Source organism: Megascapheus bottae, chromosome 19 (assembly GCF_031878675.1).
Source record: "Megascapheus bottae isolate mThoBot1 chromosome 19, mThoBot2.hap1, whole genome shotgun sequence".
In the NCBI taxonomy this organism is placed as follows: domain Eukaryota; kingdom Metazoa; phylum Chordata; class Mammalia; order Rodentia; family Geomyidae; genus Megascapheus; species Megascapheus bottae.
The window spans coordinates 39,831,818-39,857,336 of NC_143527.1; the positions used below are offsets into that span (position 1 = coordinate 39,831,818).

The 25,519-nt window shown below is 37.5% G+C and overlaps 1 protein-coding gene and 1 long non-coding RNA gene across 2 annotated transcripts in view; one reads left to right on the plus strand and one right to left on the minus strand.

Moving 5' to 3' along the window:
• The window catches only part of Myom1 (myomesin 1), a 125,352-nt gene that overhangs the window by 27,233 nt on the left and 72,600 nt on the right, over positions 1-25,519 (minus strand). The window contains exons 20-25 of the mRNA XM_090353387.1: positions 23,123-23,249; positions 20,074-20,258; positions 17,202-17,316; positions 4,775-4,931; positions 3,933-4,039; positions 3,772-3,816 (exon numbers count right to left, since the gene is read on the minus strand). Coding sequence (XP_090209513.1) covers positions 3,772-3,816; positions 3,933-4,039; positions 4,775-4,931; positions 17,202-17,316; positions 20,074-20,258; positions 23,123-23,249 — 736 coding nt within the window. The remainder of the gene's footprint in view (positions 1-3,771; positions 3,817-3,932; positions 4,040-4,774; positions 4,932-17,201; positions 17,317-20,073; positions 20,259-23,122; positions 23,250-25,519) is intronic.
• On the plus strand, positions 7,660-24,071 carry LOC150049885 (uncharacterized). Its single transcript, XR_016538837.1, has 3 exons — positions 7,660-7,923; positions 23,052-23,272; positions 23,391-24,071. It is a non-coding gene; the product is annotated as an uncharacterized LOC150049885 (long non-coding RNA).

A 25,519-nucleotide genomic window follows, 5' to 3' on the forward strand; every position in this document is an offset into this window, starting at 1 on the left:
TAAGGGGTAAATGGTTTAGCTATAAAATGTTCCTCACAGGCTTATGTGCTGTACACATGATCCCCAGTTGATAATGCTATTTTGAGAGCTTCTGGAAACTTGAGGAGGTGGGAGTTGGAGGAAGTAGGTCAATGGCAACATGTTATTAAAGGCCAGATCTTGTCCCATGCCCCTGTCTGTCCATCCCTCTCTGCTTCCTATCACTATGAGGTGAGTAGCCTCTTCCTCTACTTGCACTAGCCATGATGAGGTTGTCACCAGAATCAATGGAGCCAAAGAGTATAAACGGAATCTTCTGAAACAATGAGCCAAAATAAAAACAAAATTTCTTCCCTTAAGTGATTTCTGTCAGATATTTTGCATAGCATAGAGAACAGCTAACTGCTATAGGAGTGCATCATGGTAGAGGGAAGGTAAGTCTTGGAGTTGTACCAGGATCTTGAATAGTTGCTGTCCCCTTAAATCGGTGTTTTCCCATGGTGAGGTGGACAGTATGCACCTCACAAGGATATTAATATGAGTAACTATAGTAAGAATACATCAAGATACTATCAATATAATCACTATACAAGCTTCGTTTTCTTCATCCCCACTACAGTTTTACTGATGAGAAAACTGAACCCCAGGATAGATCAGTGACATAGAACTGATTCCAGGGTTATTCCTTATTCCCTCTACTCTGTCTTCCTCTTGGTTTCAGTTGCCCTCTCTGATAAGCACCTGTAGTTTCCAGTGTGAGTAGATTATCTGAATAAAGATCTCAGGATGGCAAGAGCAAAGGCTAAAGTTTCTCCCTGTAGGACATTTATGCTTGTACTAAGTCTTGGAAAGTGTTGAATGTCTCTTCTGAAGTTGGACACTGGTGGCTCACAAACAACAAACAAGCAAACAAACAAAACCAAAGTGAGAACTCAAAGCTCCGAGTTCAAGCCCTAGTCTAGAGAGGCCTGGATACTCCATTTGAGGATGAGAAGAATGTAGCCTGGAAGGGAGAAATGGACCCTCTGAAAGGCCCCAGCTCCCTGAATGGTCACTGACCTCCCTGAGTCATAGGAATCTCCTTTGGGGGACAAAGGTGAGTCTGAGGAGTCCCAGATAGCACAGGGAAAACATGACAGGTGCACATGAAACAGTCCATCATGGAAAGTGGCACTAGAGTAAGACCATTTAGTCTTTACCAGCTGTATGGAACTCATTTAGTTACTGAACTTCCCAGTTAAGTTACTTAACTTAAAGTTACTTAACTTTCTTCACCTCTAAAAGAAGTCACCATAGTCCTGACACTTTCAAAGAAGTTATCAATTTCAAATGCATTCCATTTAGATACCCTATAAGGAGCCTGGTACATAATTACGTGCTTTAGAAATGTTGGCCATCCATATTTTAGGATGTGCGTGTGTGTGCGTGCGTGTGTACATGTACATATTTGCCAGTACTTAGGGCCTAGAGCTTTTGTTTGGCTTTTTTTCATTGACTACTGGAGCTCTACCCCACTTTGAGCCATACCTCCACTTCTGACTTTTTGCTGGTTATCTGGAGATAAGCGTTTTATTGATTTGTCTGACATGACTGACTTTATACTTCAATTCTCAGATCTCAGTCTCCTGAATAGCTAGGATTTAGGCAGGATCTATAAGCTCTCTGCTTTCTGATGTTTTATTTTTCTTCTTCTTTCAGTTGTTTCAACAGTATTGAGTATAAAACAGCTAAAAGCCTATACCAATACCTGTAAATTTATGTAGCTGCACTGTGTAGATCTGTGGACATATTATCTATGTAGGTAGTAATAATGAATGTCTACAAATGAAGAGAAATTACACAGGATGTTGGTAATACTGAAATGTTCTCTCCACCCTCAGATGAGCTGCCAGGAAAAGTCTCACTGCAACATAGCATTAACACTAGCAAGGCAGGCTAAATTATTTTCTATATTTAGCTTTATGCATTTATATTTTTCTCTTTACTCAGCTCTAAATTTCCTGCTCTGGATGTTCATTTGCTTCTAGCAAACTATGTTATTTGTAGGTTTAAGGCTTTCAAAATATTTTTTAAAACATTTTACAGAAGAATTTTTTGGTGCCAAGAGATAAGTGAACATCATCTTCTTCCCAAAATTCTGCAAGAAATGAGACCATTCAAAACCTTATTAATCAAAAAAGGGACTTAATTAATATGGCAGCCGTGGCCCAGAGTGAGTAAAATTGAGAAACCACCAGTCGATTCTATCTGCAGATCTCTGAAAATGTTCATATAGTGAAAGAAAGCTTGACCAAGATAAAATATCTTTAAGTAAGAAGCAGTGACAACTAGCAATTACAACCGCCCTATTTCTACCTCCATGTTCAGATAATCATTGAACTCAGTTTGGTGACCCTCCCTCAAGTAAAGTCCAGGAAACTTAAACACAACAAGTTGACACTGTCTTGACTTCTCATCCTTGAAGCTGAATGTAAATGTTATCGTAGGGAAGGCATTGCCTCGGTACTCCACCAGTGTTTATTGTCTGACTAAATTAGTAGATGCTGCTGTTTCTCTCCATTTCTACCAACATCTGAAAGTGGATAATGCAAATATTCTACGTGGTCTGGGGACAGCACTGTATTAGGTCTTGTAAATTCTAAGAGCCATTTCTGGAAAAGAACAAAGGCACAGCGAAATGGAAGTGAGCTTCTCAGTTCACAGGGTAAGCTGAGACCACAGCACAAAGTCCAGAAACATCTCTATCTTCCCACACAGCATTTCAAAATTAACTTTTGAAATACTACTTGTGATACTGTTTTTATAGCTGGATGGTGAAAAGGATTATGAATGAAAATGGCTTGCCTAATGCTACATGGCAGGTTTTCTCATAGGTCTCAGAAGTCTACATCCATAGAGTATTCCACAGTGCTGCAACATCCAAACTCAAGATCAACCAGTCAATTCTGGGTAGGTAAGAAAAACTAGGTTCTACAGCAATATTTTATTTTATTTTTTTTAAGTCACAACCTCCACTGAGAATTTAGGGAGGTCTCTGAACTCTCTCCTCAGGAAACAAAGGCACGTGTATAAATACACAAGATTTTGCGCATGGTCTGGGACAGGGATATAAATTGTGTTCTTTTGATTGTTTTCTGTTTTGGAGTTTTTATTCTTTTGTTATTAATGATTAAAGTAAGAGCTTCATACTTGTTAGGCAAGGAAAATTGTTATTTTAGTGAAAAAAGGTAGTTAAGTATTTAGGAATTCCTTTAAATACTGAAGAGTTAAAATCAACCACTTGCGGTTTATTTTCTCAAATTCTAGGCTGTGGTTTTCTGTTTGCTTCACTAGTTTGGTCATCAGATAAAAGATCCTATCAGGCCAGTGGAACCTTCCAAGTGTTATTTCAGACTTCTCTTCTTTTAGGTGTCAACTGTGGAGTTTAATCTTGTATATAGAAGTTGCTTTATTTAGAGGGTTATAAATAGTTCAGAAGGATTCTTTTTCTGAGACCTCCTTACCCTATTTTCCAGAGTTTAGAATCTTAAGTAATGTCTTTAGATTACCTTTATTTGAAAGGGATGATTCTTTTATCAAGTGTTAATGTTACTTAAGAAGGGGTGTGAGTATGTGTGTTTGTGTAATTTCAAAATGTATAATCAACAAAAGAACAGTGCTTCTGTAGCTCTGATGGGCAATCCAGTACATGATCCAAGAGCCTTTTCTATTGATCCTGTCAGAGCTGTCACCTGATTTACTGCAGAAGTTGTAAAGATGGCTAAAATCTGTGAATGCATTGTGGACACTTACTTGGGAACTTGTGTTCGTGGCTGAGAGCAAGCAAACGTTTCAATTCTGTAGAGAGAAAGAGAAAACAATTAAACTCTAACCTATCAAAAAAAATGGTCCTTAAGAATAGCTGAGAAATTAAAGCAATATCTTATTTGTGAGAGTAAGGGTTTTACGCTTACCTGCCTCATCTATTAGGTAGCTTGATGCTATTCCATCAGTGTCTGTTACATCGCAGGAGTAAAGGCCTAAGTCATCACTGCCGAGGTCTTTGAAAGTCAGTTTTGTCCTTGAGAACAAAATATTTTTCTTAAAAATGAAGCCGTACTGAATCTATAACACTGTCACTTGCTATGTCTCTAGGCAATCACATGCAAGACTCCTTTCCTTTGGGATACTTGTTCTTTGCTCCTTGCTGAGCATAACCTACCCATTCTCGATATTGCAAGATAAATGTAATTTCTACACACAGCAGGCACACAGGTATTTGGCTTGTTAGTCCTTGCTGAGGAGCCTAGATTTTTATCCCATAGAGAAAAATGTGCTCTATGTATCTGGAGTTCTTCCCCTGCAGGTCCCTTTTCAGAAGTTATTATACTACACTGAGGTTCTCTCCAGTGTACATCATTGTGCTCTCAAAGACAGGATTTGCTTTGTGTTTTGATGCATGTCTAGCACACAGGACCTTGTATAGCACATAACTTGTATAATAAACAAGTGAAGTGTTATTAGTCGTTTTTTGTGTTTTCTAACTTTGGCAAGTTTTATCATTAGTTAGGTCCACAAACTGGAAGAAAGTGTATGGTTTTCTTTGAGAAAATGTTACACTCCAAAAACTTTGGAAGGGGCTTTAAAGAGGTTTATTATTTTTGAAATCTTTAGTGATTTGAAGGTTTTATAATGCTGGTTGTAAAATACTTGTGACTTTTTGCTCTTATTGCAAAAAAATTAAGCAGAAAGGAGTGAGCTTACTTCATATTTCCACAATGGGAAGGGCATCTGCTAAGATGGAAAGAATCCTTACTTGTTGCCTTTGCTTTCAACTTCTAATCGTGCAGAATCCTCAGTAGGTACATAATCTTTGGACCAAGTGAATTCTGACTTTGGAGTCATCTGATCACATTCAAAGTTCAATGAAATAACTCCATCGTCATCCACATTTACAACCACTTCTTTGGTTCCTAGAAGATCAAAAAAGAAGTATCTCGTATATTGTGGTAGAAATCAGCCAAGTTGATTGGTTAATTTGAAAGCATACTGGACTTTGGGAAGCTTTACTTATGCCTTACTAAGCAAGGACTTGGGCTTAGGTGAGGAGAAAGACACAACTACTTAGTACAGGACTAAGAGAAAATTGGGGTTTTTTTGAGTTTAATTTTTTTCATTAAAGAATTCATTAACATTGATTTTTATATCATATTTCAAATGACATGTTTAACGAACAAGTATTCAAGAAGGGAATCTCCATATACAATCACAGGCTCTTAATTTTTAGAACATAATCAAAATTAGACTAAGGCTTTGTCTATCATAGATATGTATAAATCAATGTAATAAAACATTAGAAAATTGTCATTTTGATGGTACAATTATGAGAGTGGATTGATGGTAATCAAGGAGTATGGCAGTGTTGGGGGGGAAAAAAACAGTTGAATGTCTCTCTTATCAGTCCCTAATTTTTAACTCTACTTTAATAATAGCCAGTGAGTCATTAGGAAAGGATAGAAAGAGATAAAGAAACCAGAGGGAATTTGAAGGGGAAAAATAAAAAGAATTGACTATATTCACACATTTAAAATTTTGTGTTATTTTAAAAGAGGAAAATATATAGGAACTTTATATTAGAATGATACCAATCTAGAAAAGACTATTATTGAATTGTTTGGAAATGAGCTAAAGTGACCAGATATGTTTTAAGAAGATAGGTTTGGGCGTTTAAAAATTCAGTTCGTATTTCAAGTTATTTTATTTTTGAGATTTATAATAAATTTCATCTGTAGCAATTTACAGGGAGTCTGTACAACTTAGGAAACATTTATGGCATGTCTAAATCCAGTAGGACAAAAAAATTTGCACTATCAAATGTGTACTCATTCAACTTTTTGCCAGCCTAAACCTGGTTTGTTTCAGTATATTAGGAAAGTTATATTTAATCTCAAAAACATATAGCTTTAGTAATGAAAAATAGTACAGAAACCTTCCCGTAGATGTTTCACTGTCAAATGATGTTTTCTCTAGAGATTGTAGTGTAAGCATTCTGTGCTAGTGTTCAATAAAACTTATAAGCAAGGAAAAAAGTACTCCTAGGGAATGTTTAAGACATATATGCAGACAGTAAATGACATAAGAGTCTTGGTACTTGAGCCAAACAGTTGACTTAATTTGTGTTCTCACTGATAGTGGTGTGTACTTAGTATATATTCAAATATACTCAAAAAGTGATTGTTATCATATGTAAAGTTTAGAAAGGATTTTTTAAAAAGCAAATTTTAATACATCTTTTTGTGGTGCCAGTCCTGGAGCTTGAACACAATGCCTGGGCTCTGTCTCTTTGTTTTTTCAGTCAAGGCTAGTACTCTATCACTTAAGCCACAGTGCCACTTCCGGCTTTTGGGTGTTTAATTGCAGATAAAAGTCTCATGGACTTTTCTGTCAGATCTTAGCTTCCTGAGTAGTTAGGATTATAGGTGTTAGTTAGTAGAAATTGCTAGTAAATGCTAGTAGAAATCCTGTTGGTGCTAGGCTAAAAATTCTTTTTTTGGGGGGGTGGCTTGAAGTTAGGATGTCGGTGTTGCCCCTGAGCTTTTTCGCACAAGGCCAGTACTCTACCACTTTGAACCACAGCCCCACTTTTGGTTTTCTGGTGGTTAACTGGAGATAAGAGTCTCACAGACTTTATTGTGGGGCTGGCTTTGAACCAGGATTCTCAGATCTCAGCCTCCTGAGTAGCTAGAATTATAGGTGTGAGCCCAGTGCTCAGATCTTTTGACTCTTTAAAAAATATTATCTTAGTATTTGGCTACATAGATAGCTTGGAATAATGATGAATTGAAGGCATAGTTGTTTCGTCTACTTATGTTTATTTTTATTTTCCTAGTCCTGGATCTTGAACTCAGGACCTTAGCTCTGTCCCTGTGCCTTTTTGTTCAAGACTATCACTCTACCACTGAAACTATGATTCCACTTCTGGTTTTTAGTGGTTAATTGGAGATTAGAGTCTCACAGACTTTCCACCTGGGGTTGGCTTTGATCTGTGATACTCTGATCACAGCCTATTGAGTAGCTAGAATTATAAGCACGAGTCACTGGCTATGTTTCTTGTAAAGATCTGTATCCTCTGCTAAAAGCTGTAGCTTGTCTTATTTCCATGCCTCAGAACACATGACTAAACTTCACCCCACTTTTGTAACATCAATATAAAAAAGTGCTCTTATCCAAACTTAAGACTGACACCAAAATGTTTAGGCTTAGACAGTGTTGTAACACACAGTTTGCATGAGTCACTATGGAAATATAAATAAAAATAGTAATGGGTGTCAACTAAATCTGTCTAGTTTTTTTCTACAGTATCTATTTTGGAAGTATGATCAATTGCTCATATTAATCACATATTGCTTTACCTTTGGTCCTTTTTAAAAAGGAAGTGAATTATTCAACTGTTTGAAACAAGACTAAAGGCAAGATGGTTACTTTAGGAATCTTGATATTTTTTTCTAACATTAAAGATTAGACATTTCTGCAATGGAGTCATACCATTAAAATCACATGACCAGCCTTGTTTACTTTGCCTTTCCCTCGGTTCTGTAGATGATCTTTGTATCCTAACACTTCACCCATTTGGAACTTTGCCCCAGTCCAAGAAGTAAGAAAACACACCTCTTTGAGAACCAGTACTGATTGCCAAAGCCCTCTTCCTAATGTCCTGCACACACACTGGAGAATTCCTCAGAGTGTCACATGGAAGCTATTATACTTCACTTGAGAGAATCTAACAAATTGGTTGGCTTCTTTCAGTAGATCAAACTGAAGAAAAGGGATAAAGCTACTCTCTGCAAGTAAGGAAAACCACAGCCAGAGAGGAAGAAGAAAAACTCAAAAGCAGACCTAAGGCATTATTTACTATAGGAGCAAAGTGCTCCCACCTTCCTGATGACATCCTGTGCCATAAATAAGGTTGGTACTTGTGCTTCCGGGTCATACAGAAAAGGGTAAAGAAGATTCAGTATATTGTATCCAAGAATATTGAAAATGATTACAATATGTAGAATCTTCTCAGAAAGAATTTCATCAAAGTCTTAAAACAAATTTGTTTATTTGAAATAGGAAAGGGAAGAGGGGAAAACAAGATGATTGGGAGGGGTGGGGGGAGAGAAGTGGGGACAAAAACATGAGAAAGGGTATCAATATGTGAGAAGTAATGCACCTACTATCTGGCAAATATAACTGTAACCCCTTTATACATTACAATAAAAAATATTTAAAAATTTAAATCATCCATGCTTTAGCAGTAAACTTACAGGCTAAGAGAACAGTTGGGCATTTAAAACAATAATTTGTTCAGGATTTTCCCCCCACTTTTTTGTTTGTTTAGTTTTTGTTTTTGATATTGGAGATCTAACCAAAAGCACGTTTTTGAGTGGCCAAATTTGGCTGCAAATCCATGTGACCTGTGATCTTTAGCGAAAATGTGAAGTGAAATGAAAGATGTTATTTTCCTTATTAATAAAAATATTATTTTAAGCCCCAAGTGATGCATGTCTTTTTATCTCAATCTAAGTATTGCCTTAGAGCTGAGTTCTAATGTGAAAAAGAGTTGATATTGATCAAGATGCATAGTACTTATAAACTGACTTGGTGAATGGTAATCCCTTTGCTCAGCGACTTAAAGATAATGAAAGGAGAATATTTTTCGAAAGAACAGGAGATCATTTTTAATCTAAGAAATTGAATCAGATTTTCTAATTTAAAATTAGGTAACTGCAAGTAGAAACAAAGTAAGAAGTATAGATGAGGTATGTCAAGTAGGATTTAAGAATGTTCATTGTGAAGATTCTCTTGATTAATCACGTCTATCAGTACGTCATGGTTGTATGTCTGGAGAGGTTGTTGGCTTTCTCTCCACCTCAGATCCTCAACCCCATCCACTTCACTGCCTGGAGCAGGTTGTATCTGTCCTCAGCTGCATCTCCCAAACCTGAACTCCCCTGCCTCTCCCAGGGCTCCCATCAGTTTCTCCAGGTAGGTGGGCATTCCTACTCTCTGCCCAGACCTAACCGCGCAGGCAGAGTTACTTCTATCTCTAGACCTGGTGTTATAAGGATGCTCCTGGAGAGGGAATGAGCCATTTTGCTCTCTCCCATGAGGGAGACGGCTCCTCTGATAAAGCTCCTTATAAACCTTCTCCTGTACATGATGGTGTCCACCGTGGTCTGGGATGGATGCTTTCAGGGACAGACAACTTATATAACTTTATGAAGAAAGTACAATTGTGGCTACGATGGATATTGCTGGTTGATTTAGTAAAATACATGAACAATAAAGAGAATGAATAAAAAAAGCAGTGAAAACTATATTGAACACATAAGCTTGTAAAGTCAAACAAAGGAATGTTTGCTTACACTTCATCTTTCTGTTATTCAATTTATCAAGGAAAAGTTTAAATTTTGTAAAGGCAGAAATCACATGCTTTATATTTTCCATATCTATATTTATATGCATGAAAAAAGTGACTTCCCTAGCATGTGTAAGGTCCTGTGTTCTATCTCGGAACCAAAAAGTTAGAAATATATATAAAGGAAAAGATGACTGTGTAATGTTCCAGCTCCTTTTCTGTCACATGAATTACCATGCTGATGTCATTACATTCTTTTTTTTTTTTTTTTGCCAGTCCTGGGCCTTGAACTCCGGGCCTGAGCACTATCCTTGGGCTTTTTCTCAAGGCTAGAGCTCTACCACTGGAGCCACAGCACCATTTTCAGCTTTTTTCTATGTATTGGTACCGAGGAATCAAACCCGAGTTTGCATGGTGGGCAAACACTCTGCCACTAGGCCAAACTCCCGCCCCTTCATTACATTCTTTTAATATGGCTTTCCAAGTTAAATGTTTTTGTTTTATTTTAATTAATTTGTAAACACAGTTCTTTGAATAAAGGTAATTTAAAAAGTGACATTGCTGAGTGCCAGTGGTTTTCAAATGTTATCCTAGATACACTGGAGACCAAGATCTGAGGATCACAATTCTAAGCCAGCCTGGCAGGAAAGTCTGTGAGATGCCAATAAACTACTACAAAAGCCAGAGGTGGAGCTGTGTCTCAAGTGGCAATTAGTCTTAAGCAAAGAGAAGCTCAGGGACAGAGGCCAAGTCCTGAGTTCAAGCCCCAGAACCATGTACACACACACACACACACACACACACACACACACACACACACACACACACACATACACATTAAGTATTTTACAGCAATAACTGAAATGGGAAAGTAAATTGACATTGCCTCTTTCATCCTGAGTCTATAAAAGATGTTTCTGTTGTGATGCTGGAGACCAAACTCAGGACCTTGTACCCTGAAATCTACCCAATGAGCCACTGGGCAATAAAGAAATTAGTTGGGACAACAATGAGTAAATGTGAGGAAGCAGGAGTTTAAAACAATAAGATAGTTCTTGGAATTTACAATTATATTTTTTTATGGTGGTAGTAGGTTTTGAACTTGGGTCCTTGCACTTTGGTTAGGCAGGTATTCATTCTACTATCTGAATCATAACCCTAGCACTAAGCAAAGCATTTTTTTTTGCCAGCCCTGCAGGTTGAAACCAGGGCTTGAACACTGACTTTGAGCTTTCTCAAAACTAAAGCTCTACCACTTGAGCCACAGCACCACTTCCAGCTTTTTTCTGGGTATGAGGTACCAAGGAATTGACCCCAGGGTTTCATGCATGCTAGGCAAGCACTCTACCACTAGGCCACACTGCCTGCCCTAAGCAAAATAATTAGAAATGAAGGTTGGAGATTTTTTTAATAGGTTAGACATGTTGCACTCTAAATTTCTTTTTATGTAGCAAGAGGAAGTAGCCTTAATCAACTGCAGGACTAGTTTTCCACATATTAAATTCTAAGTGTAATTCTTTAAATAAAGAGCCATAAGCACCAGGCACCAGTGGCTCATGCCTGTAATTCTAGCTACTCAGGAGGCTAAATTTTGAAGAGAACACAGGAAAGAAAGTCATGAGGCTCTTATCTCCAATTAAATACCAAAAAAGCCAGAAGTGGAGCAGTGGCTCAAGTAAGAGAGTATTAGCCTTGAGAGGAAAAAAAAAGCCCAGGGACTCCTGGCCCTAGGTTAAAGCCCAGGACTGGCACTAATAAATAAATAAATAAATAAATAAATAAATAAATAATTAAATGATCTTGAATACGTAGTAAGCAAAAAAAGAGATTGCAATTTTACAAAGCTACATGATGTTTCAGAAAAGCCAAATCCAACATAATAAAATATAAACAATAACGACATTTTTAACATGCCTCAGCCCAACCTATTACTCCACCTTGTGGAGATGAACTCATAAAGGTCAAAGAGAAGAGTAAAGCTACAACTGCCTCACATTTCCTTTCTAAAAGGTCTTAGGATTTAACAAAATTTTGCCTAGAGCAGAGCTACAGTCAGGTAACTTATGTTTGAACACTAACAAATGCCTAAAGAGACATATTCTCTGAAGCTAAGGAATGTGTGACCAACTTAGTGGGCAGGAAGCAATCATGAAGGTATTCTACCAAGGAAGGGAATCCCTGTGAATTTTCTCAGACAGGTAAAGTTGGTCCTTTTTCCACCAAGTGGGACTAGAAAAGGAAATACAAATTCATCATGATTTAGGTTTTCTCATAAAACATCTTTTGAGCTAGGTTCCAGTGGTTCACACCTGTAACTCTTATTACTCAGGAGGCTGAGATCTGAGGATCTAGAGTTGAACAAACAAAAGAAGTCTTATGAACATGTTCAAAACTGAAGAATTCAACAGACATATCAGAAAATTTGGGCAGAAGAAGAAATTATTTTAGGCTGCAAAAAGATTTAAGAAGGGTTGTTTCTACTCAACTCCTCAATCTTAAAGCCTGATTGCATGCAAAGCATTTTCATAGTTCTTGCAGACCAAGAAACTCCATACCACAAGTGGGCTAGGTGTGGCCCAAGGATAAAATGAACTTCTTGAAAATTAATTTCATCCCACTTCTCTCTCTACCCTTAAAATAAACAAACCAATAAATGGGAACCCAGGTTTACAAAAAGAATTTATCTCTCATTTTTTATTTTGTGTTGTTATCATCACACACATTATATCGGCACATATTTTACACTTCACATCACAATGTTATACTTTTTGCCTGTAAGTCAGATGCTTTTTAGATAAGGTAATTGAAGTTTAAAAAAATAGGATTTACAAGCTGATTTAAAGTCCTAATAAGTGCCTATAAATTTCATAATCTGATAGAGAATTCTGCCTTATATAGTTTAAAGTCTTCGGCAACAGCATACATAAATCACTTTTTATAAGCTTTTGTTTATAAGCTTTTTATAAGGTGTGTGTGTGTGTGTGTGTGTGTGTGTGTGTGTGTGTGTGTGTGTGTGTGCCAGTCCTGAGGCTTGAACTTACAGTCTGGGCACTATGCCTGACCTTTTTTCGCTTAAGGATAGTGCTTTACTACTTGACCACAGCTCCACTTCTGGCCTTTTTGTTGCTTACTTGGAGGTAAGAGTGTCATGGGCTTTCCTGCCTAAGCTGGCTTCAAACCACCATCCTTAGACCTCAGCCTCCTGAGTAGCGAGGATTGCAGGCATGAGCTACCTTGGCTAAATGTTTTTTTTTTTTTCAGTAGAAGGTGGTTTCCAATATAAATATGTAAAAAGTGAACTATGTAATTTGTGGGCAAGGACAGGAGGGGAAAACTGGAAGAAAACACTAGAACAGATGACGTCCACAATTTGACTTATGAAATGGGTAACACCTCTGTACAACACCTTAATAATAACAAATTATATTTACAAAAATTAGAGGGTGTGGCAAAATAAAATATAAGTGAGGTCATTACGGCATCTAGTCACATGTAATACTGAGCAGCTGTATGTGTATGATAAAGATTATTGGTTAATTCATCTCTCTGCTGCTCATATCACAGCCTCCATGGGGTGCTTCTTTCCCAATGGCCCTTTACAATGGGGGAGTATCCTACAAGATGCCCGGGGTTAAGTGCACATACAGGGACTACAAATAGACTCAAACTCACTAGCCAAAACAGAATATTCATCTAATGGATTAACTATCATGCAATATGCCAGGTACTGTGCTAAGTTGTCCATGTGCATACAGAAAAGAGACAGTTCCCATTTTGAAGAAGAGTCTAAATAATACCCTTCACGCCTGGCTTCAGATTGGAATCACCCAAGGAGTTATGAAAAAAATACATATTTGTCTAGGCTCAGCTCTACAGATTCAGATTTCATTAATAGGGAATAGAAAGAATATCAGTCTTTTCAAAGTTCATGACACAATTCTAATGCTCATGGTGAGAACTGCTCTCCTAGAATGTTGGGGACTGACTGTGGGGTCAGTGACCGTGACTGGGGTCAGTGACCTTGGAGCCACACAATTGTGTACACAAGGAAGTAATAGCTCTTATCATTATTTTGGGCTGTGTCAATCACTTCTCATTTAACCTGTTTGGGACTTGATAGCTTCTCATTTAACCTGTTTGGGACTTGATAGCTTCTCATTTAACCTATTTGAGACTTAGCTACAGTTTGTACGAATGTAGCCCCTGGAAGTTCTCTAGTTTAACGAAGTGTATTTAAGGTCAGAACTTGATATGAACTGGGCTACAGTCTTGGGCTACCGTCTTCTTAAGCTGTAGCTGCTGATTTGGGCTGTAGTCCTCCCGAACCCCATCTGTTTGTCTCTTCTATTTTTTCCTAGTTCCTGCCCCTTATTTCAGGAATCCCAATTTGCTGCCGGCTGGCTCCGGCACTAGAAGATGAAGGAGATCAGTTAGTAAACAGTTATTAGTGCAGTTTTCAAAGTTAGCCAGTTGAGCTTTTGTTAAAGAATCTATTTGGCTTCAGAATCCCTCAAGATTTTACCACAAGAACCTGGACACATATTTGCCTTCTTAACCTTTCAGGCCAAACAATTTTTAGACACTGAGATTGCACTGTGCCCTGGGTCACTAAATTGTCAACCTAATCCCAATTCGTTATTTCTTCTGGTCGTGTATTTTCCTAACCTGCCTTGCTCCTTGTGACCAAGGCCTACCTATTTTTAACCTAGTTCTTCTGGGAACCCTACCTGGCATCTGGATTCTCCTTCCATCACCTGATCTTTCCACTCATTACTGTTTCTCTAGTAAGAACACATTTTGCCTATATCAACAACCAGTTGATCTCCAGATCACCTACACACCCTGGCAAGTCTCTTTCCTGTCTCAACCCTGACCTGGCTTACTTGGTCTCTATATCCATCCTAGGCCTGATGTAAACATACATATTGCTTTAAAATACCTGATATCAAGGGGAGAATGTCTGTTTTACATACCAACCAATGTATGTCAGATATGTTTCAGCCTAATCTATTTGAAGCTCTAGTCATGTAAAGGATTATATGAGTAAGCATGACAGATTGTTATCTGGATCCTCATTTCTAAACACAATTAGACTGTATAGCAGTGGCTACTTGCATATTCTATTCTTTGATATCAAAGGAAACCAATGATCCTGCCAAACTCAGTGGATTAACTCTGAATCGAATTCAATTACACTTGAGGTATCTTGTTAGATGTATTTGCAGTATTCTGTTACATGATAAGCTTTATTTTCTACCTGAAATTCTATTAATATGCTTTTCTGTTTTTTAAATAGTTTCTAAGTTTCACTCCCCAAATCCTGAAATTAATAACATGTCTTTCTTGGCCAAACTTGTTATTTGATTCTAACATATAATCAGTGAGTAAAAATAATATTTAATAAGATTAAGAAATATGGGCACTTTTAGATTAAATGACTTTTGTTTCTGTTTTGTGCTCAAGAAACTTGCAACCTTAATGCCTGATTTATAACTATCTCGCTATGGGGAATATTTTATGAACATTTGTTCTTTTTTCTTTTGCTGTAAGCACTGGCATTTCCAGTAGATGGTAATGCCATATTACTCCTAGCATGCACTCATCACATGGCATGTAATCAGACCTCAGAAATACATGCAAGAATGAAGGTGTCTGCTGCCTAAAAGGCCAATCCAAATATCACTAGAGTTATGGTGATGCAGCATGGGAGGCATTTTGACTTTGTGTGCCTGGGATGGATCTCTGCCTAAGCTGTGGTCCAGTTGTTCTCAGATTGGTTAACACAGTGCTATATAATGAGTCCATGTGTACAGCTGTTGCTTGATTTATAGTCCAGGATTGGAAAGGCCACAAAAAAGGACTTTTTGTGCCTGATTCCAATGAAGAAAAATCTCTTACTTAAAAGAACATTAGGATATACTTCTCTGGTGGCCAAATTCCCCTTGTGGCGACTTAATGTTAAGGTTGTACCTGGCTACCAGCCATTCTGAGGCTACTGATGTGAAAAAATGAAGTTAGTATTTCTTTAGTCAATTCAAGTTTACTCATAGCAACCTAAATGTTCTCCTGAAGGCAAAAAATGCATTGGGTCTTCTCACATGTCCATTTGGTGGTGCCTTTAATATTTACACAGCTGACAATAGAAGGATCTGATTTGTATCAGAGTATATGTCCTGGTTTCTTTGTGTGTTACCTCATGAAAAGGCAGACAGTCCCTCACAGGTTTGGAGCATCCTATATTTACATTTCACTTATCAGAAAAAGAAATGAGATAGTGGGATTTATTTTATTTCTTAATTTCAGTTCTGAAAATAGGGATAGATTAAGGTAAAATTCCTTAGATTAGAACGAAGATAACTTTTAAAATAACCAGTAGTTTCCAGTGCTTTTTTATGTAACTTTGATGATCTAAAAAATGTAACTTTAAAAATGATACAGGTTGGGGGCCAGGAGTTTGGCCTAGTGGTAGAGTGCTTGCCTATCATGCACAAAGACCCGGGTTCGATTTCTCGGTACCACATACATAGAAAAGCCAAAAGTGGTGCTGTGGCAGAGCGCTAGCCTTGAGCCCAAAGACAGTGCTCAGGCCCTGAGTTCAAACCCCAGGACTAACAAAAAAAGTGATACAGGTTGAATAATTGAAAGTTATTTATTATGTAGTGATTCAAAGAACCCTGCAAATTTTGTTCTTATGATGGAGACAACGTCTTCTCTAGTTCAACCATAGCATCTTTTAAACCTTGCAAGTGAAGGCATTGCTAGTTATGGGTCAGTAAACTGGTTTGTAGGCTACATCTGAACTGCTAACTCTTTGAGTATGGCCAAGAGTGGCTTCTATATTTTAAAATTGTTGAAAAAATTCAAGATATGGAAAAAATCCAACTTTATAATGCATAATTCCAATATTATAACTCATGGTATTGATATATGAGTAATGCACATAATACGTTTTTTTAACACAGCCAGGCTTGTTGGCTTATGTCTTGTCTACAACGGCTTTTATGTAATAGCAAAGCTAAGTAGTTGTGAGAAGAGCCATATGGCTTTTAAGTTAAAAATATCTACTATTTGACACTTTATAGGAAGTTGGCTAATCTGTAGTTGAATTTAACAGCTATAATCACCTGTATCTACATTTATTTGGGGACTGAACCTGCTAAATGAAATATTTCAAACTATTCCAACTTTTCCCCATCATTGGAAAATATCTTCTATAACTTACTGGCCAAGACATAATAAGAAATATTTTCCAGAATATATCCTTAGATGAGTTGGTGCAAGAAAGCATTGTGTGTGATTGTGTGTGTGTTTGTATGTGTGTGTCAGGAAGCCTAGGTGCTGTCACTGCTCTGGTTCTACCACTTGAGCCACAGCAGCACTTCCAGTTTTCAGGTGGTTAATTGGAGAAAAGAGTCTTACAGGCTTTTGTGCCAAGACTGGCTTTGAACCGTGATCCTCATATCTCAGCCTCCTGAGTAGCTAGGATTACAGGTGTGAGCCACTAGCACCTGGCTAAAAAAGCATATTTTGACTCAAGATTTCCCTGTTTTTAGGGAACAAAATCTGAACAGTCCGTGAACTACTTCTAGCTTGGCTCCTCCCTGTTCTCAGATGCCTGTGAAGGAGTAAGTGATCGTTATGTGCTAAGGTCATACTTACCAATTATTCACATGATACACTGATTCTTTTGAGAATCAGAGAAAGCACTAAAAAATAGGCTAAATGTTACATCAATACCTTACATAGATAAGATTCAAACCCAAGTCCTGTAGGCCAGTGCTCTACCACTGAGCTACCTCACCAGATTTAGAGGAGCCCAAATGAAAATTTAGTCACCTACCTGGACGTGTTTCTGCCACGACAGGGCCAGCAAGGTCAGAAGGCTTCCCAACACCTGCCTGGTTGATGGCTCGAACACGGAAAACATAGCTGATACCTTCCTTAAGGCCTTCCACCTGGAAGAATTAGGTATAAAAACAATAAGAGTTTTATGTTACTCAAGCAGATGTGTTCTTTCTCTGTAATAGCAATTAGTCACACAGCACCAAGAATATAAAACTTTTGCTATAGAGCAGATTCTGTCTGTGGCTAATTGGATGGTTTTAAACTATTCTCTCTTTGGAGCAATTGTCTGTAGAAGAGTTTATCTGATGCTTTCAGCTTTTATATTCTACATACTTTAATGGCATCCAACATCAGAAATAAACTAATTAGGTATCTTTTAAATGAGTCAGCTACCTTATTGTTTGGTTTCTTTGGTCCAAAAGGTAAAAAGTGTTCACAGTAGCATACATGCTGCTTTGTCCCTCTGACCTTTTTGAAATATTCTAAGAATAATTTTAGATGAAATTCTTGGCAAGAGAGTAGAAACGAAACCATTCTAAAACACTCAAACGAAACAAACTTTGTCCCTGTAAAATGACTATATTTTCCTAGACAAGATAGTAACATACTTTGGAATTTAAGTCATTTGGTGAATAAACAGAGTTTATTAAAATTGTATATACTCAAGTTTTTAATTATCAAGGTATTTACTGTTAGGCAAGAGGTATACCTCAAATTGTAGAGTACTTTCCTAGCAAGCCGAAAGCCCTGGGTTTAATATGACCAACGCAACAAAAAAAATTGTGAAGACCCTATTTCAATGTCATATATTGTCACAATCACCCTCATATATATATATATATATATATATGGAACAAATTTTGTTACACATATAGGGCCTAATTCTCCCCTTAAGGATATGATGGATGTTTTCAATATTTCCAAAATCGGAATTAAATTATAAGGTGCTGAAATACTTTATTCAATTATTGAAGCTTTTATGACCAAGCATTCAAATCAACTATGCAGAAAGTTTTAGTTTTTAAATCTATTTGGTTGTATTATATTGGTAACAATGTCAGTTTCTGTGGTGATGCCTTCCACTACAACTAATAGAGTTTTTAAAAAATAAATTTCCATCTGCAAGTGAACTTAAACTTAGCCACAAGCTAAATGCTTACAATTTTACATATTTCAGATTTTGCTTAGAAATAATGCGGGGCTGGGAGTTTGGCCTAGTAGTAGAGTGTCTAGCTAGCATGCACGAAGACCTGGGTTTAATTCTGTGGTACCACATACATAGAAAAAGCCAAAAATGGTGCTGTAGCTCAAGTGGTAGCTTGAGAAAGCTCAAGGACAGTGCCCAGGCCCTGAGTTCAAGGCCCAGGACTGCAAAAAAAAAAAAAAAAAAAAAAAAAGAGAGAGAGAGAAAGAAAGAAAGAAAGAAAAAAACAAATAATGCCAGTGTAATGTTGATTTCAAAAAAGGAACAGAAATATTTCCTTGTTGTGATAAGAATGGACTGATTATCGGGTGACTGACACACCTACACCTACCACACAGATGATGAGTGGCTGTGAGTCAGGTTTCTGTAACACAGGAAGAAAAGCTGCATTCTAGCGTCTACTCACTGGTGTGACAGTCACACACTTCCTTTCTCCCTTTGCCCAGAGCACAAAGGCCAATGGCCTCAACAGCGCAACAAATACAGTCTTTTGATATCTACTCTCCTTTCTTGGATTGCTCTTTCCTACACTCGCAAAAGGAACTGCTTTCCTTTGCCTCTCAGCCCGTCGCCCCCATCCTTCCTATGACGTGCTTCTCATCACTTCAGCTCACCAGGTGGTTATTATCAATAGAAAAAGATTATGTATAGCTAAATTCTTTGTGTGTGAGTGCACTGTGCAACTTTCTGAATTACTGCAGTGAAGTCATGACTCATGGTTAATGAAGTCATCTTCCTCAATAGTTTCTAAGGTCCTTTAGTGGACTTAGGGTGATATGGTTCAAGGGAAGGCTCAGTTTCAAGAGTCCAGCAAACCCATCCCACTGATCCTGAGAGCTCAGGAGAGCTCAGCAAGAATGAACAAATATGTGAACTGTGACAGGGTGTGGGATGATTCAAAGGAAGCCACAGTTATAAGTGTGCGGGTGCAAACTCTAAAAAAAGCAACACCCTCAAGTAAAAGGTCACCTTCAGGAACAATTCAGGATATGAAACAATGTCATTATTTTTGAAGGATGGTAATTAGCAGGTAACTTTTAAGACTATGAGAGAAACAGCTCGGGAAAGGAGGAAGATGAAAGAGCTAGTAGATCTTTTCAAAACTTGAAGAAGGAATTTAGGTGAAAAATCTCTGAATTGTTCCAAGCACCAAAAAGTTCCACTAAAATGGAACTTTACCAGGAGCCCATATTTAAAGAGATCAGGCAGGGACACTCTTTTCTTGCCAACTTTAAAGTAAATATTATTAGAACTAACTTTCTTTCTTTCTTTTTTTTTTTCTTTCTTTCTTTCTTCCTGGACTTGAGCTCAGGGCCTGAGCACTGTCCTTGGACTTTCTCAAGGCTAGAGCTCTACCACTTGAGCCTCAGCACCACTTCTGGCTTTTTTCTATGTATGTGGTACCGAGGAATCGAACCTGGGTCTTCATGCATGCTAGGCAAGCACTTTAACCACTAGGCCAAACTCCCGGCCCCCTTTCTTTCTTTCTTTCTTTCTTTCTTTCTTTCTTTCTTTCTTTCTTTCTTTCTTTCTTTCTTTCTTTCTTTTCAGTATTGCTTGCTGGGCTTTCTTGCTTTGCTGGTGCTCTACCATTTGAACACAAGTCAAGCTCACTTTCTTTTTTAGAGGAAGAAAGTAATTCTAAATCTGAGTGTCCTCCTACCTTCAGGTATTTGTTTTGAATGGCTGCTTTATTGAGTCCTCGCCATTGGTCATCTTTGGCACTCGTTTCCTTCAAGTCCACAAAGTAACCTGTGACTGGAGTCCGCCCAGAGTAGACGGGAGGTTTCCACTGGAGAACCAAGGAGTTCTTCCTGACTTCACTGTATTTAAGACTATGTGGTGGTCCTGAGGGAGAGATGATGAGAGAAACAGAAAGACAGAGAAATACAGAGACAGAAAGAGAGACAAGCACAGACAGAGGCGGAAACAGAAACAGAGAAGAGAGATGTGAGACATCTACTAACTGAAATTTATGATGTAGACAAGAACAAATTTATAGCCATGTTTAAGAATCTTAACATCTAAATCTTTTGCTGGAGCCTAAAAAGAAAACCTAGCTTCTCATGAAAATAAGTATGCTGGGGTTGTTTCTCATCCAGTTTTCACACCTGCTGTGCGGGGGAGGAGAGGGCAGTTGTGCAAAGGCATACCAAGGTCCTTCTTGGAACTGGTTTAAAAATCCACTCAGACCATTCTCAGGCCTGTGTTTATGACCTTCCCTCAGCTGCTTAAAAATTTTTTTGAGTGAATAACCATGCCCAATAGTTTGAAGACAATGCCTCTATTTGTTGGCATATAAATATAGATAGCAAGAATACAATTGATGGAATCATTCTTTCAAAGGAAAAAGAAGTAACTTTCACTTAGAAGGGACTCTTCTTCCCTAAAGGCCACATTCCCAGAATGGGTAAAAATGAATGAAAGCTTAGAATTTATGAAGAACTTTTGCCAAAATTATACATATCTATATCTATATCTATCTAGATATCTAGATAGATAGATAGATAGATAGATAGATAGATAGATAGATAGATAGATCGATCGATCATGGGCCCCCAATTTGTGCTAAATGCTTTATATTCACTTCACAATCATCCCTAGGAAAATTAATAAGAAGCTCTCAGGAGCCAAGTATCTTGATAATTCTCTGAAGGGAGAATATCTGGATGGGCCTTGTATATATTCTCAGGTTTTAGGAGTGCCTCAACTACTATGTGACCACCTGCATCTTTGTGGGACTATTAGCTGTTATTCAAGTGGGGTTATCTTTTTTCCCCTCTTTCCCCTGATTATTAACTAAGCAATAAAAATGACTCACAGTTGCCTAAGGCAACTACAAACACAGACTTGACCATGCTGCATTTAAAAATTTTGCAACTGATAGTTCAATATTTGTTTCACCATTAACCTTGACAAATATGCGTCATTCTCCTCTTGTGATTTCTTGAATATAATTACCAAATACCTGGCCCTGGCATGGAATGTTCTGTTTGCCCAATGAACATGATCTTATGTCCTTAAAACTCAGTGAGGCAACTAAGTAGACAGCATTGGTCCTATTTACAGAGGAGGAACTTGATTCTGTGTTATCTTGTCCCTTTGTACTGGCAAAGAAGACGTCGTGTACAGTCCTAGTTTTGTTACTTCTACCTGTGAGACATTCCATGTGTCATTTAAGCTGAGTTCAATTTCTTTATCTGCACAATGCAATAGGGTGATCTCTCTTAACACAAGGTTGACCCAGATCTACTCAGTAAGTCAAGGATGAGTCTGAGAGGTTGGGTGGTCATTCATTTCTTCTCTTGGATATTCACTTTTGCAACTTATTTTTGGTAACATCACTTCTATTACAACACTTTCTAACAAATCTGCTCAGAAAGTCTTTAGTCACTGTTATTTAACTTTATTCAGGAATTACAAAAATTGGAAAGCACTATTTTGTGCAAATGATAGGAAGAATGTAAGAGACATCCACTGCTTCCTTCATATTTATTGAAGTTGAATAAGCTCTTGAATCCTCAATTCTCTTGTTATTTATTTATTTGTGGTGGTACTGATGTTTGAATCTTGCACTAGTCTAGCAAGTACAAGGTTGCTTGTACTATCACTTGATCCACACCTACCTCACGCATGTTTTATTCACAAAGAAGCAATGCAAGTCAGTGTTCCCAGAGTGATGTTAACTTAGTGGTTTTTCAAGTGTGTAGTTTCAAGTAGGGAAGGAGCACCATGGGGGTCAAGACTGCTATCCACCCAGGATTTTGTAGAATGGCCTGGGAAACTCATGTGGTCTATGATGGCGCTATGGCAGTTGTTAGATACGCTAAATATAAAACCAGGAGGAAGAACTCAGTCATCCTGTAACACAGAAAGCAGTTGGGTCTCAGAGTCAACCCCATCAGAAGCAAAATAAAATAATTCTCTATACACAGTGAAAATGTTGGTTTGACGCTTAACTGCTGCATTCAAAATTGACATTTGTTCAGTTTTACAGCTCTGAAAGAAGTGCTAAACCTAGGTAAGATTTCTTTTTTTTTTTTTTCGCTTATTTTTTATTTTCTTCTCTGTCTCCTTAACAACTTCCACGACAACTTTAAATCAGAAAGCAAAGAGAAGGAGAGAGAGAGAGAGAGACTAGAGTAGTAATATGATAAAAAGAGGGAGAAGAATGAAAGGCCACACTTTCCTAAGCTGTTATGATAAATCCATAATATAATGAAAAGCTGGAAAGAGGGCAGAAGACAGAGGACAGATACCAGGGACCAGTCACAGGCTGAGAGAGATTTGATCAAAGACTTCAGGGCAATGGAAGAATGAATAACCACGGCCTATGTTAAGGCATTTTTGAGAAATTTTGCAGTGGTACACAAATTGGATGCCCTTTAATAGGCTTTAAGCAGCAAAATCAATGATTGAAAGTCCCTTTAAAGATTCATTTGGCACTCAAATTGTGTGTTTTGATCAATCCTCTAACAGAATCTGAGCAAAGGAGGCTCTGGGAATTATTTGGAATATAACATAAAGCATTAATTGTTAGTTTTATATTGTGATGTATTATTTTGTATTATCATAAAAATATTTTAGGTAAGCATGATGGACTAAAAGAATTCTTTTGTCTTCAATGTTATCTATTTTCAGATGAGTTACATTGTAAGTTCTGCTAGAAGAAACGCCAAGCACAATATTGAGACATGGTTTCCACGGTTTACCTGGAACAGCAATGGTCCACTCTTCACACTTGAAGCACTCACTGACGGCAGAGGGTGCCCCCAAGCCTGCAATGTTCATGGCCGCCACTTGGAACTGATATACCATGTTCTCCTTCAATTCGCTAATCTGTAACATTTACACCACCACAGGTAATGAATTGTCAGGACAATGCTTGTTAGTTGTTTAACATTCTATTGACTCCCTGTGTCAGACATACCTTGTTTCACTCTCACAGTTTTACATTTTATATATTTATCTCTTGGTTAGCTATAGCGAAGCTGGTGAAGCCATGACTCACAGCCCAAAGAACATGGCAAAAGTATTGGAACGTCAGTTTGTGAATAAGCTACATCATACGGCAAAGGACAAAGAATAGTACAGATATAATTAGGGTTCTAATTAGTTGCTTGGGAGTTGATCAAAAGGAAGAGTTAAGGAAATGCCTCAGTGGTACAGTACTTATCTAGCATGCATGAGGCCTAGTTCAATCCTGAATGAATTTAACTTAATCAATGAACTTGTGGAATGGGACTTGGGCCCCTCCTGAAGAGAAATACTGTCCTGGTGGTCTTGAAGAACAAAATGTCATGTTGTTAACTCTCCAGTCTTTTGCATTTGAAGAACAGCTGCCCAAAGTTGAACACTTCAGGCCTACAGCTGCAAAGGACTGAATTCTGCCAGTAACCTGTGGGTGCTTGGAAGAGGAGCTTCAAGCAATGAATGAGAATGCAGCCAGTGATAAAATCTGTGTCAGATCCCAGCCAAATGACCTAGCTAAATCATTCCTAGCCTCCTTTATCCTGGACACTGTGACTAGAAGAAATTGTTTGAAACAACTCTAGTTTAAATAACTAGAGTTAAGCCACAAAACTTGTAGTAAATTTTTTAATGTATTGGTGAATAACTAGTATGTGTATAAATAAAGAATGGATTATCATATTGAAATTCTTACAATGTTTCTGCTCTCCATTGTATGACCTATTTTCTATATTTCCAAGTGATGGTTGGATTGTTGTGAGGCTACATGATTTTTTTTTAAAGGAAAGTGAATTAAGAAAAAAATAATGGATGTGTTTAACAGAAAAAAAACACAAAAGAAAAGAGAATTTGTAAGATGCAAAATGGGAAAGAGAGAATGGCCAGTAGGCATGAAAAAGACATGGAGAAAGTCAATCAAATGTTTGACTATTCAAGTGTGGAGAAATTAAGAGAAAGAAAATTGATAGTGACAGTATTTTAGAAAATAAAAGAATTTTCTAAAGAGATCTTAAAATACTCAAAACAAAAAATTAAAAACTGTTTTCCTCCTACAAAATTTCTCGGCAAATGCATTTTTCAAAATATGAATATTTAGGCAGATAACATTTTAACGGCAACCTACCAAAGACAAAGTAGGCATATTAAAAGCTGTCTAAAAAATGGAGAATTACCCCAAAATGAGCAAGCAGACTGAGTTTATATGTTAGTGAAATGAGCCAGAAGATAATTCAATTGTATATTTAATGATAAAATAACTACCATTGTGGAAAGTTTTACCCAGAAAAAGTGTTTTGTGGAGAGCAAATGACAATAAAGATATTTTCGGATAAGCAAAAATGAATAATTTTGTCTGAATATCCTCATTAAAGGAAATTATACACTATGTATTTAGAGCAAAAGAAAAAAGAACAGTTTTAGCCGGGAGTTTGGCCTAGTGGTTAAAGTGTTTGCCTAGCATGCATGAAGACCCGGGTTCAATTCCTTGGTACCACATGCAAAGAAAAAAGCCGGAAGTGGTGCTGAGGCTCAAGTGGTAGAGCTCTAGCCTTGAGAAAGTCCAAGGACAGTGCTCAGGCCCTGAGCTCAAGCCCTGGACTGGCAAAAAAAAAAAAAAGAACAATTTTAGATGAAAGGCCAAAAGTGATGAAATGAAAGTAAATAATATGGAAACTATTTAGATAAATCTAAACAAATATCACTACAAGATAGCAGTTACAATGTTAAACAGGATATAAGACATACAGATATGAGAGGATAAAAGTTGGATAGAGTGTAAATAAAGTATTCTAAGGCCTTTATATTTTTGAGACAAGGAAAACAATCAGAAGAACCTCAGGTTTTAAATCTTTTCAGCTACTGAGACGACCAAACCAACCCACCTAGAAGCTGTACCCTCTAAGGTAGTATGAGTGGAAATGGAATGATTTTTTAAAATTCTTCAGTAATATTCAAAAAAGAACAAAAGGCAAAACATCTAATAGAAAAATATAAAGGACAAAATAAAATGATTGGTTTTTAAAAAAAAAAAATCTGCAAAAATTATGGGGCAGGGAGTGTGGCCTAGTGGTAAAGGGCTTACTTTGCATGCATGAAGCCCTAGGTTTGATTCCTCAGTATCACACACACAGAAAAAGCTG